General features: G+C 38.1%; 1 protein-coding gene across 1 annotated transcript; it reads left to right on the top strand.

The window, feature by feature from the left end:
• The first annotated feature begins 4,672 nt into the window (after window positions 1-4,672).
• LOC118646350 (sulfated surface glycoprotein 185-like) lies at window positions 4,673-5,176 on the top strand. The gene has a single exon (XM_036289043.1). The coding sequence runs from the start codon at window positions 4,673-4,675 to the stop codon at window positions 5,174-5,176; it is 504 nt and encodes a 167-aa protein (XP_036144936.1).
• Window positions 5,177-13,945: the final 8,769 nt, after the last annotated feature.

Genomic DNA, 13,945 nt, shown 5'->3' with positions numbered 1-13,945 from the left:
TAAACTTTGGTAACAAACGTGCTTGCATATTTGACAAGTTTATTTGAATGTGTGTGGCTTAAGATTATATTATTTGTAATATCGGATTGGAAAATTTTTTAATCAAAGAAATAAAATTTTGATTATGTTTCTTATATGTGTAATTTATTATGATAGTTTCCCTTGTTAGTGAGTGTTAAAAAAATTGTTTATGCGTATTAATAATATTAATTACGGGTTTCTTAAGATATTTACAGTTTAAACTTATTTACATCAAGTTATTATTTACAGTAGTTTCATAAACGATTTAAGTGTTTCTAATATATATATAGTAATCTCTGAAAAGTATTTTGCTTGTGTTTGATTTGAATAAATTAAAAAAAAATATTTTTATGTTGTTAAGATGTTTATTAACTGTTTATAAACAGAATGTTTGGAAGATGTTGAGAGATTGTTTTAATGTACGCTGAAATCAATGTTACATAATTGTTTTCAAAATGTTTCTTGTAAAGTGTTTAAATGCTATTTAATGATATAGTCTCCAACATTTCTATAAAAGTTTTCTAAATGTTTGTAAAATGTTATGTCAGTAAAAGATTAACTGTTTGAAAAGTGTTTTGCTTGTGTTTGATTGAATGTTAAAAAAATATCTTTATGTTGTAAAGATGTTTATTAACTGTTTATAAACAGGAATGTTTGAAAGATGTTGAGAGATTGTTTTAATGTGCGATGAAATCAATGTTACATAATTGTTTTCAAAATGTTTCTTGTAAAGTGTTTAAGTGCTATTTAATGACATAATCTCAAACATTTCTATGAAAGTTTTCTAAATGTTTGTAAAATGTTGTGTCAGTAGAAGATTATCAAAGTGTTTATAACGTGCTTCTAAACAGCGTAAACATTAATAAAACTCTTCATAAACAATGTAAACATCGACAAAACTCTTTATAAACAGAAATAAACACACTTTTACGATAAAAATTTTCGTCAGGGATTATCATCTTGACAAACTTAGAATCTATCTTCTTCTTCATCTTTATTCATCTTCGTGCAAAGCGACTTGGATCATCGGCTTTCTAGTCGCGCCCGGGTTGCATTTTGAAAAACACGAAAAGCAAACGCTGGTGGAATGAAGGGCGCATAAGAAATATTTATTATACCCCAATAGAGTCGACTTGTAATTCCATAATTAATTTCATAAGTTTATCTTTTTTTGTATATTTAGATCTATAATTTCACATACGCATCGAAGTAACTTGAACACGAATTATATAAATCATTGTATCGAAACATGCTGGTAATTTCCACTTCATTACGTATTCCCTTCTTCCGCGAGAATAAAGTGCAGGATTTCGATTCTTCGTTCACGCGACGAAACGATATGGTTGGACGACGAATCACTCTCCGCGCGAGAAAAATATAACTCTCACGATAATTGCGAGGATAGCGCCCTTAAATTAATACGTGAGCAAGCGCGGTCACACGAATACATGCGAGCCTCAACTCACGATTGTGTTTTAAAGCTTCGGCACACGATATGATTTTTCATGTTAGATCGCATACGAGACATCTTATTATGTATCTTAATTGATTCAAATAATTATATTACCAATCGTAACCCAATCGTAGACGCCTCGTACGCATGCTAGCATGAAAAATCGTATCATGTGCCAAAAGCTTTAAATACGATCTTAGGGAGAGACGCCATTGCGCCATCGCGTCACCACACCTTATCCATTCCTGAAAGAGAGAATTTTATCCGCGCGTGATCCCAACGTAAACCTTTCTTCCGCACGATTTGCTCATCTCTCTTTTGTCGCGCCCTTTTCTCTTCCTTTCTCGCTCTCGTTCCAAATTAATTAAAATAATACAACAAATCCTCATTCCAACTATCGCAGACCCCGCCGTCGATGTAAAAAACCGTGGGAATGTGTCTTACGCCTGGAATTGCATAGTTCCGCAAGGGCACTACGTAGTAACCTGTTGAATTCGTAGCTCGCCCTTCTGCGTTGCCTCCTTGTCCAATTTAACGGTCGGCACTCGAAGCGTAAAAACACAAACTGACTCGGGGAGATTACACAGCTGAAACATATCGTGTTCGTCGCTCCCTTGACTCTCAACTCTCGCTTAGCTCTTGTCGTCCTCTAGCCTGTTTAGAACAAGCGTAACGTCAGTTTACCTGCAAAATTAAAATTGTCGCTTGACAAAACTGGCGACAGATCGTCGCGCGATCCCAATACCTGACATCCGGCGAAATCAAAGGTCGCGGTCCTCAGGTAACAAAACAAAAATAATAGAAGAGAAGGTGGTAATATGGCCACCCGTTTATATTTTATTTAATAACTTTGTTAATCACCGATGTTGAAATTTTACGATTATATTTATCAAAATGTTGCTCATTAGATTTTCAATTCAAAGTTATAAACTATTTATTATATTATATATTATTTACAAAAATGTAACTTCATAATGAGCGAAGAGAAATAGGGAAGGTAATATGGCCACTGTTACGTTCGATGAAAATTTTTCAATGATTTCATCTCACGTTCGCGCACCGCGCTCTCGCGTGCTCCGCCGGAGCACCCGTCTCACCGAGCGCTCCCCTCCCCACGAAATCAGACGCGCGGAGTATCAGCGCGTACACCCTACGCTTATACTCTTTATTAATATTATTGTTATCACGTGCGTAATTATTACCTCAATTGTTAAGGCTCAAATCCATCGAATCATGCCGCGTATAGTTAAAAATTTCATTAAAAGAGCAACATTCTTTCGTCGCCTTTCTATTACTATTAACGACAGGGTGCAACCGCCACCCCTCAACTCTCTTGTTAATTGATAATACTGCAATCCGTCGCAGTCATGCTATAGGTCTTTCACATTATTAACAACCTGAAATAATGTGAATAGTTTTCAACCATGCGGTTCACGCGTGACACCCTCGCGCTACCGAAGAATCGGTCCAGCCGCGGAGCGCGTGTACCAAGTGGGATAACAATAGCTCGAGCATTATTCCAATCGGGAAGTAAGAGTAAGATAGAACGAGTAAAGTAATTACAAAGGTATGCGGTTTAATTGCTCCGCTCACAGAGGTGATAGGGGGAAGGCGAAGGAAGCATTCGAACGCTAATCACCCTGGCTACCTCTTGACCGAAGTTTATATTGATCCGAATAAAAATTAGAAACTATGAAAATTCAAAAGTAATGGTTATTTGTCGCGGAATTTTCCATGGATTTGAGCTTCCCTACACCCGCGTACCCCTAGGACCCCCTAGTTTTCGGGGGATATATAAGGAGCGCGAGAGCCTCAGGAAGCAGCATTCTCGCTCCCATAACGAGTCGCGCTGCCAGTAGACGTTACTCTGAAGAAAGTACTATCCACGCGATAATTATTAGCCTTCGTGCTCTTACTACTACAAGGTATACGACATCGAGACTATTAAATTCTTGATAGAATTTAAACAAGAAACCGAGCAGTGCGTAAGTAATATCTCTCGTACATACAAGCGCCGTAAAATCATTGTCAAGTGTAGACTCACTCAACTTTGTTTAAAATAAAGTTTTTGTTTTCTCTCTCTTAAAAAGAAAAATCTGTTCAATATAACTGTTTTTTTTTTATATATACCTAGTGGCTAAAAAAAAAAAAATCTATTAGTCCGCGAAAAATTATTAAGTGGGGCAAAATACGGGGCAAAACCATCCTCGGTGCTCCCAAAAATATTCTGAAGCGATATAGCGACTTCCCTGAATCCTCATCCTGGAAGCTGGGCGCTACGATTCAGGCGCCTGCTTCCTCCCTGAACTTCAAGCCAGGGGCGCCTACCGGGGCGCTTAAGTTAGGAGGTGTCCAGGGGACAACGGGCGCCTATTAAGGCGCTTCTCATCCCCTACGTCGTCCCTCCATCTAAACTGTGCACCATAGGGCAGCCCATAGGGCGCTCTCCCTCACAAACGCCCCATCTTTCCTTTGGCGTGGGATTTGTTGCGCCCTCCCTGGGCGCTCCCCCCTCACGCTGTCTACGCCTTGTCGCAATTAGTACGCTCTTCCTCCCAATAATATCCGAGAAAGTACCCACAAAAGAAAAGAGGTACTCTCCTTTTTTTTTTTAATTATTATTACTTTTGGCCTAAAAATCAATTCCTAAAAAGCACCACTAAAAACCGCGTCATTCACGTGACAGGCAGTAACAACGCGAATAATAATAAGAATAACTATCATTGATCTCTCTCTCTTTCTCTCTCTCTCTCTCTGTGTTGACGTACTCTCGGTCCGCGTCCGTGTGGAACGGAACAAGACGGGTAAGAGCAGAACCCGAGTCAATCTCTCATACATTCCGTGGGATGGTACGGGCTGCCCGCTAGGGCGCTTATCCCCTGCACTCTCCTCCTTATTCCGTAAGGCAATGGGCTCGCCTATTTGGGCGCTTTACCCCCACGGAGTTATACAATCACAAACTTAATAGATTGACTCGATTTCTCATCTAACCCAGCAAAATTACACCGATTAACCATTTCTATAAAAATTAAAAGAAAGGAAAATAAATATTAACAGAGAGAAAGAGAGGAACATTACACAAATTACACAACTCTTGCAACACTCGCTTATCCAAATTTACCTGCCTGACACGTGTCTTTTCTATATAATCATGGGTTCGTTTAATAAATTCGGTTCACTACCAAACAGTGCGACATCATGCCACGGTCTCGCCGAGGAGGACGGAAGCGGCAAATCAAACGATTAAAATGGCGTCTTATCGAGGCTGGAACGTTCGACCCGACCGTCTTCGATCGACCTCCGCCCCCCGACACCTCCCCGAGACGCCACGGATCACCGGGCCCGTTTGAGCTGCCGCCTCCACAGCCTACCCCCTGCACCCGCCCAGTTGCCCCGGCACCACCCTGCCATAGCGCACCAAACTTCGCTCCCTTCAGGCGCCCGCCGCCCCGGCTACCCCCAGGGACCGACACAGCCCCTATACGAGCCCCCACGCGTCCCGCTAGAGTGGACCGTCAGGCCCGTCCACCCCAGCGACAAGGCCCCCGCGTCACTAGCGACGAGGCCTTCGTCGGGTCGCTCCCCAAACTCGCCTTATCCGGCAAAGCGACCCCTCGGTCCGTAGAAGCTTATAGAAGGTTTCTCAAGCCCTTCGAAGGAGCACCACCTCTCAAAAGAGCAAAACAAGCAGGAGAACAATAAAACAGTTACGCTCCTGGGGAACTACGGGTTACGCTCGGCCCCGGTTACTTCCTGCCTCCCCCAGGACGTAACAGCCACCATAAAAATAAATGTAAAAAAATTGATTTTGTTTAAAAAGATCACAGTATTTAGAAACATATATATTTATATAAAATAAATTGTTATATCGAAATAGGTGATTTTTATTCACATTTAATGGAAGTTAAATAAAAATAACCTTAAATCTAAAGATCTTGCGTTTTGCCATATTAGTACCATTATATAACAATAGGCTACTAAACAAATAATATTATAAATAATTACTGGAATTCGTCAGTTAATAACAGAGGTAATATGGGTGGTCATATTATCCGCACTGGCCATATCACCACTTTCTCCTCTATCCTTCTGGAAAAATCGCCTGACAACCGTAACAGAAAAATAGCGTCCTTCTAGAGAGACCTTGTCAAAACAATTTCAGAATAGCAACATTTCAGAACAATTGTTTAAAGGGCGGGTCTTCCTACAAGAGCGTTATCATAAAACGAAGAGATGCTGGGAGCACTCCTCGTTACTACCCGCACAGTCCTGTTCGAGATTTTCGCGCATCGTTTGTCAGCCTGGCTGAACATTTTTTGCGTGACCGTAAATCTCAGCATTTTGCCAAACATTTACTCACGCGTTCGACCTCATTCTGCCGTTTACGAAGAGAACCGTTGACCTTCGCGACCATGTAATTCCATTGTAACATCAATATTATCAGAACAAGTTTTGTGTACAAATTAATTGTGTAAATTTTGAATTCTGTAATAACCAGTGTAAATAGTGATCCCTGTGAACTCTTGCGTTACCGCCTTTTCCGTCCATTCCCTGGTGAAAATGAAATGTAAAAGGACGTTAATAAAGCGGTAAAATGGAGGGTGAATCAAATATCACGGGGGACTAAATCTCATGTAATGGAAGAGTAATAAAAGCTACTAGCTAAATATCGATGCTCAGAAACATCTTTAAAATTCTTCCTTTCCCGAAAATTATTATTATTTTATTATAAAATTAATTAAATTTTTATTTAAAAAATATTTTTGATATCCAGAAGAGTAAGGAGAACTACAAGCAAAAGTACGCAGAGATTTAGCGACATTAAAAGCGGTAAATCATTAACGCGATTGCGCTATAGTTGAATAATAAAAAATCACGCGTTTACGAACGCAGGCGGACAGAATAGATGATGGTTTATCTGTCGAAGATTTTTTAATATTTATAAGTTAATTAATATGTAAAAATACGTAAATATATTGTGATTAATAAGTTATAAGTAATAGTTATAGTTATAAAAATTATAATATTAAAAAATTAAACATATGTAATTAATTTTAATTATATTTTACATTTAATAAAATTTTAATTAAATTTATAATTAAAAGTGTCTACATCGAGACAAACACACACACATATACAGACACATAGTTTGAACAAATAAAACAAGTGTTTTTCTAATTATTTTACTAAAAAAATTAAAATCTGTTTAATCTCTCTAAATATAAATTTCGGAATTTTGTTTTATTTTTTAAATTTTGATCTTCTGACTTTTTGGAATATTTCAAGTCCTAAATTTCGGAATTTTGAATTTTCGGGACAATGCCTCGAGTCTTAGGTTTCGGGATTTTGATTTTTCGGGACAATGCCTCGAGTCTTAATTTTCGGGACTTTGACTTTTCGAAACAATGTCTCATGTCTTAAATTTCGGGATTATAGTTTTTCGGGACAATGCATGTCCTCTTAAAAAAAATATAAATAACCTATATATAGATTTATATATAAAATCTAGAAACAAAATAACTCGCAGATATTAATGAAATCATTGTGTGAACTAAAACAAAATTTTAACCATGTAGTAAAAGTGTAAAAGTGTCCGTGACATTTTGCACGATTTATTGGAAATTTGGGCAGCAACTAACGCGCGCGTAAGGATCGCGAGAATCAATCTCGGTATCTATTTTTTGCGCAAATGTGGCGCGCGAATAAATCACTCGAAAGGAATTCGTTTCCACGCGACACAACGAGTCCAACTTACGTCGCGCCAAAGTTCAAAAATTCTCGGAGCGGATACAGCGCAACTCTCCTGTAAACGCTCTCTTTCATGTCCCCATTTCTCTGACCCTGAAGTATAATGAATATCTTGGTCACTACCGTGTACCGGGATTTATTGAAAAAAAAAATGAGACCAACAGTTTGTCTCGCCATTTAGTGAAAAATATGTTGTCTCTCGAGCGCTCCTCTCGAATACGGAAGCCGGATGCAAACGCGCGCGCCATTATATGCCAGAACCGCAAGACGATATACCTTTCAATCACCATTTATATACAAATTCCTTGATTATCTCTGGCGCTAATTGCTACGTACTCGCACAGTTATTTGCTCTTGCCTATGAGCAGATTTCCGAGGCATTTTCCAGCTCGCGATTGCCGTCGTAACCGCACTGTTTTGTAATCCTGCAAGGTACAATCCATAGAAAGAGGATCACGAGTGAGAAAAAAATTGAGTTTGGTAAATCTTTCGGGACGGACGGAAACGTTTAAATACGGAAATTTAATTTGAATACTGTTAGGGAAGAGCACGCAGAATGGAAACACTATTTTTCATCTTCAAAGCGCCGTTTACGTTTCTCATTATAGATGCTACCACTGGATTTAGTTTATCTAAACGTCATTAGAAAGTCAAACCTTTATTTTTCCATTTTGTTTGTTATATATGATGCGTCCAAAATCGGAACGGCACCGCCGTCGAAAGCGTGATCCGCGAACTATTACCCACATAGCTAGTTCGCAGCAGTACCTCTCGGGCCTTCAAAATTTTCACAACTCGCGTTCTTGCTCTGTGGGTCTGCTCTAGCAGAACGTGACGCGGATATCACTCTTACGGAAGGTCTCTGTGCGATAGCATCGAACACTATTTTCGAGACATTAATCGCTTTGTGCTTTTTGTGTGATTGAACTCTAAGACGTGTGCTCTATACTGTGGCTCTTCTCGTACGCGTAACATTTATAGTCCATCTTTTGATTCGTCCTTTTCCTTATCGCTTCCCGTAGGAAAAAATTATGCAAAAATTATGTTTTTGCAGAATTTTTCTGCAGAATATTTTGCAGAATTTTATGTAATGTTTTCTGAAGTTTTTTGTCTTCAAAAAAAATTACATAAAATTTTGCAAAATATTCTGCAAAAAATTGTGAAAGCGAAAACTTCGTACAAAAATCTATAAAAACTACCGAAATTCATACACAAAAATATGCAACTTTTTGTGCAGTAATTTTTGCAGAATTTTTTCCTACGGGCTACGCTAATTTGCCGCGTAACGTGGAACGCGTTCGCTTACGAGTGCCGCGCGCTCACGTGCACCACGCGTGACTAGCATGGTAAAACCAACGCCGAGTGGCTAATTTTTTGAGCTGTACGTTTGTACTGCTTGCACATCTCAATGCGCAACCATAGTAAGTCAATCTTTCTTGTCTTCCTCTCAGTCCCTTACGCTCCTCATCCACGTAACGAGCACATTCGCCGAGGATCGCAACGTGATCACGCGCACCGCGCGTGGCAGACCCCGAGCACGCGACAATCATCATACACTCGAGGGAGGATCGACCGTTTTAGCAATTTTGCTCGCACTCTTTCAGGGGCAACTCAACGTCGCTCTCGCACCAGATCATCCCAGAGATAATATTAACGGTGCCGACTATTAGAGAGCAACTGAAACAATATTTCATAGATTTTCTTTTTAGCATCTCACGACGTTTACTTTAGAATTTCTTCACCATTCTTCTGTCATCGAAATTTTTGGTAATTCTTTAATTTTACGCCACATAATGTTAACAACATTAATGATTCCTCACCGGTTTTTATGACCTTTAAATATATTGTCAGGGTCATTATTTTGAACAATTTTTCCCTGTTATACGCAAAAATTTATTAATAAAAAAGTTTAACAAATACGATACTTCTTCGCTGTGGCCACACACACACACACACACGCACGCACGCACGCACGCACGCACACACACCTTCGGCCCCTCTCCTGCCGCACCCCCTGGGTAGAAGTGTGCAAAAGTATGGTGCATTATACTTTGTTGATGATAAATTACGACTTAACTAACATAGTTATTTCTCAACAAAAGACGCACCGTATTTTTGGGCATTTCTACCCAAGGCACTCTTACTGATGGAGTTGGTGCTGGAGGCGGGCCAAAGGTCCCCTTCACCCTCTATGTGTGTGTGTGTGTGTCTCTGTGTGTAATGTTTTTTTCAAGTTCCATATCACGGAATATTGACCCTAGGTTTCGCGCCAACAACGTTCAATATTTTGAGTACGTGTCCCATTATCTGGATCAATAAAATTCATTTTATGGTTTACCCACATTCTTCCCCATGCTTACAGAGCAGAACAAAAGAGCGGAGCCCCTTCCCCTGCACCCCGCCCACACGTTTCTGCACGCTCCCCTCTGCTTTAAAACTAATGAAATCGAAGCAAGAAATAAAAAGAAACTTTTGTATGTATATAACTCAGAAACTAAGGCCGAGCGGTGTTAACATGTATAGAGAAAAGCTTTGGAATAGTCAAACAAAATTGTTCATAAATTTAAAGAAACCTTTTTTTTCTTTGTGTATGATTTCAATTTTAATAGCATGCATCACAATCACGTGACTTTGGTTCGGAAAATGTGAAAATTCTGGATACAGAGTTTCATATATTATTACAGTTTTAATAGATCAAATATTATTTATGAAATGTTACATATTGAGCAATAGATCAATAATAGTTTTAACCTTTAAATAAATGCCAAATTTCTTCCAATTAAGCATCTTATTTATTAGCAATATGTAAACATTATGCTTTAACCTTAAGTGATGTTATTCACGGTTATACACTGAGAAAAAAATACTAGATTCAAATATATATTTCTTGGAATAGTACTAATAACATTATTTTATAGAAAATCAATAATATTTATTTAAAACAAGTACTAGTTTTCTATAATTTAGAAAATATTACTTGTTTGAAATAAATATTATTGATTTTCTATAAAATATGTTATTAGCACTATTCAAAAAAATATTTATTTGTATCTAGCAATTTTTTTTCTCAATGTACTTTGCATGACATCTCCATTTAGTTCTCAGTTCTGACACTGGCTTGTTCAGTCTTTATTTTACATACATTTTTTAAATATTTTTTATTTGAACTATTGACAATATTTTAATTTATTCTTCTGTTTTTTTATATATTTATTTACATTTATTTTATTTTGTGACGATAATTATAATTTTTTAATAGATAACGAAAAGCAATGTTGTGCACGAATACGTGAACTGGCACGTTCACGAGTAAGGGAGCATCGACAAAGACAGCGAGAAGTTATTTTTCGAAGAAATGGTGGAATCGACGATTTCTTTGACTCTCTTAAAAGAAATATTACACAATGAAGAATTATTTGAATTTTCTACAAGTGCACTAAATAATACGAGTAGAAAAAATAACCATCGTGAAGAATTTAATTAACAATTAAACATGGATGATTCAGACATATCTTCGGATGTTGACAAATCTGACAGAAGTAGAACAGAAAGAAATAGTGAGAGAAACGAAGATAATGAAAGTGTTGAGAGTGAAGAGCATGAAAACTTTAAAAATAAAAATGAAGAACAAAGTGATGTGTGCATTCATGGAGCTAGTATTGTAGAAGAGGAATATTATGATTGTGATGATAATGAAAATATCGATGAGATTGAAGAACTTCGAGAATGGGCTTTGTCAGGAAATCCTATGATTCTTCATACTCAATTAGAAGCCTTGCTCGCAATTTTGAGACGTCGATTACTACCTCAACTACCAAAATGTGCCAAAACTTTTCTTCGGACGACGAAAGCACATTATAACATTGAAAAATTTAATAATGACGAAGAAAGTAAAGGGCATAGCGGAATAAGCAGGTGAAATCTGCCCCCGCACTAATCGAGCTCAAATTGATATCATTAGTTGGCACCCTTGAGATGTAAAACTTCCCCAAATATTAGTTACAAAATTGCATTTTTGGGGGAGTTATGGAGGGGGAAAGAAAAATTAAGAAAGTGGTTTTTTTCGAAAATGGTTGGACCGATTTTAATGAAAAAAATATATGTTGTAAACATCATTTAGACAAGTTTGAGAAAATTTTAAGTAATTTTTGTGGTAAAAAAATCCGATAAAAAAATTTTTGAATTTTTTATGAATTTTTTGGGGGGTGATAGTTCTGAGATACCACTTTTATATTTTCACAAAAACATCTCTAGATCTTCTTCTTTAACACATTTTTTTTTAAATCAATCGGAGTGGTGGAACATGGTTAAAAATAATAATTCACACCGCGCCGCCGTGCCGCGCCGCACCGGCTGGACGACCGGGCCGCGGCGCACGGCGATTGTTGTCATGTTGAACTTACATACTAGTTGCAGTGTTGCAATGTTTAGTTGCCAAGAAAAATTATAATATAATAATATAAAATATAATAACACATATAATATTTCCAGGACGTCTGCAATGGGAGCGTCCTAGATGCGCACAGTAATAAATAGACACAGCATGCTGAGTGAAACGGACACAGACCAAATGCACACAGAACAAATGCGCACAGACCAAATGCGCACGGACCAGATGCATACGGAACAAATGCGCACGGACCAAATGCGCACAGACCAAACGGACACAGTAACCTACAAACTTATTACATGGGTTGCGACTTTTCGGGCATCTCTATCGACGGGGTGGGTGCGGGAGGAGAGCGAAGCCCCCACTTGCACCCGCCCCCGCCGTGTGTATGTATGTGTGAATGTGTGTGTGTGTGTGTGTGTGCAAAGCATTCTCTGCACCACATAGGTTTGCGACTGTGCGCATTTGGTCCGTGCGCATTTGGCCCGTGTACATCTGGTCCGTGTGCATCTGGTCCGTGTGCATTTGGTCTGTGCACATTTGGTCTGTGTCCGTTTCACTCAGCCTGCTGTATCCGTTTATTACTGTGCGCATCTGGGACTCAGTCTCTGCAATTAGGCTATAAAACTTATCGTTTCGGCAGTTCATCACGAGGAGATTGCAGTACGTTTTTAAATTCCATATGTTCGGGGTGTTTTTTTAATGTGAGTCCCCTTGCCTCTTACATTATTTATCATCGGTGTGCTTTTTTAAAGTGAGTCCTCTCGCCTCTCACATTATCTATCATCGAGGTGCTTTTTTAATGTGAGTTCTTTTGCCTGAGAGGCAAGAGGACTCACTTTAAAAAAGCACCCCGATAATAGATAATGTGAGAGGCGAGGGGACTCACTTTAAAAAAGGACCTCGGTAATAGATAATGTAGGAGGCGAGGGGACTCACTTTAAAAAAGCACCCCGATAATAGATAATGTGAGAGACAAGGGAACTTACATTAAAAAAGCACCTCGATGATAGATAATGTGAGAGGCGATTTCCTCGTGGTAAACTGCCGAAACGATAAGTTTTATAGGCTAATTGCAGACGTCCTGGAAATATTATATGTGTTATTATATTTTATATTATTATATTATAATTTTTCTTGGCAACTAAACACTGCAACTAGTATGTAAATTCAACATGACAACAATCGCCGTGCGCCGCGGCCCGGTCGCCCAGCCAGCGCGGTGCGACACGGCGGCGCGATGTAAATTATTATTTTTAACCATGTTCCACCACTCCGATTGATTTAAAAAAAAAAGTGTTAAAAAAGAAGATCTAGAGACGTTTTTGTGAAAATATAAAAGTGGTATCTCAGAACTATTACCCCCCAAAAAATTCATAAAAAATTCAAAAATTTTTTTATCGGGTTTTTTTTTATCACAAAAATTACTTAAAATTTTCTCAAACTTGTCTAAATGATGTTTCCAACATATATTTTTTTCATTAAAATTGGTCCAACCATTTTCGAAAAAAACCACTTTCTTAATTTTTCTTTCCCCCTCCATAACTCCCCCAAAAATGCAATTTTGTAGCTAATATTTGGGGAAGTTTTACATCTCAAGGGTGCCAACTAATGATATCAATTTGAGCTCGATTAGTGCGGGGGGCAGATTTCACCTGCTTATTCCGCTATGCCCTTTGTTTATTTTGGTACCGCTAATCACCTTAAACGTACCATTAATCTCTGACAGGGAGAGACTTACATAAGGGAGGTATAATTTTGTTTACTAATTAATAGATGGATTGCAATTGTTTTGATTAAGCTCTAAACAATTTTGGCCTATTTTGTATCAAGTCAACTGTAAAACAAGTTCTTATAAACCTTTTCCAGTTGCTATTTATTCAGGTAATAAAAAACCTGATAATTTGGACAAATTTTTGAAAAATTTCATTGATGAAATTAATGAATTACAACAAAACGGATTATTGATAGGTGATCAATTATTTGAAATTTGCATTAAGGAATTTATATGTGATACTCCTGCTCGTGCCTTTCTAAAAAAAATCAAGGGTCACGGAGCTTACTGGGGATGTGAAAGATGCACAGTACGTGGAGAGTGGGTAGAAAATCGAATAATTTTCCCTATTGATAAATTTGTTGAGAGAACTGATGAACCCTTTCGCGAATAAATCGATTTAAATCATTACACTGGTGTTTCACCTTTACTGAATTCGTCATGTTAAGCGATGGGTGCCGCCACGGTGCGGAGGCAAACGGTAACTAAAAATAGGTCCAAGATATGCTGTTTGAATGCTTCGTAAAAAACTTAAGAGAAAATGACTTTTTTGATAAAT

This window comes from Monomorium pharaonis, chromosome 6, assembly GCF_013373865.1.
Source record: "Monomorium pharaonis isolate MP-MQ-018 chromosome 6, ASM1337386v2, whole genome shotgun sequence".
NCBI lineage: Eukaryota > Metazoa > Arthropoda > Insecta > Hymenoptera > Formicidae > Monomorium > Monomorium pharaonis.
The sequence above is the reverse complement of the archived record's forward strand: the minus strand, read 5'-3'. Positions and strand labels throughout refer to the sequence as shown.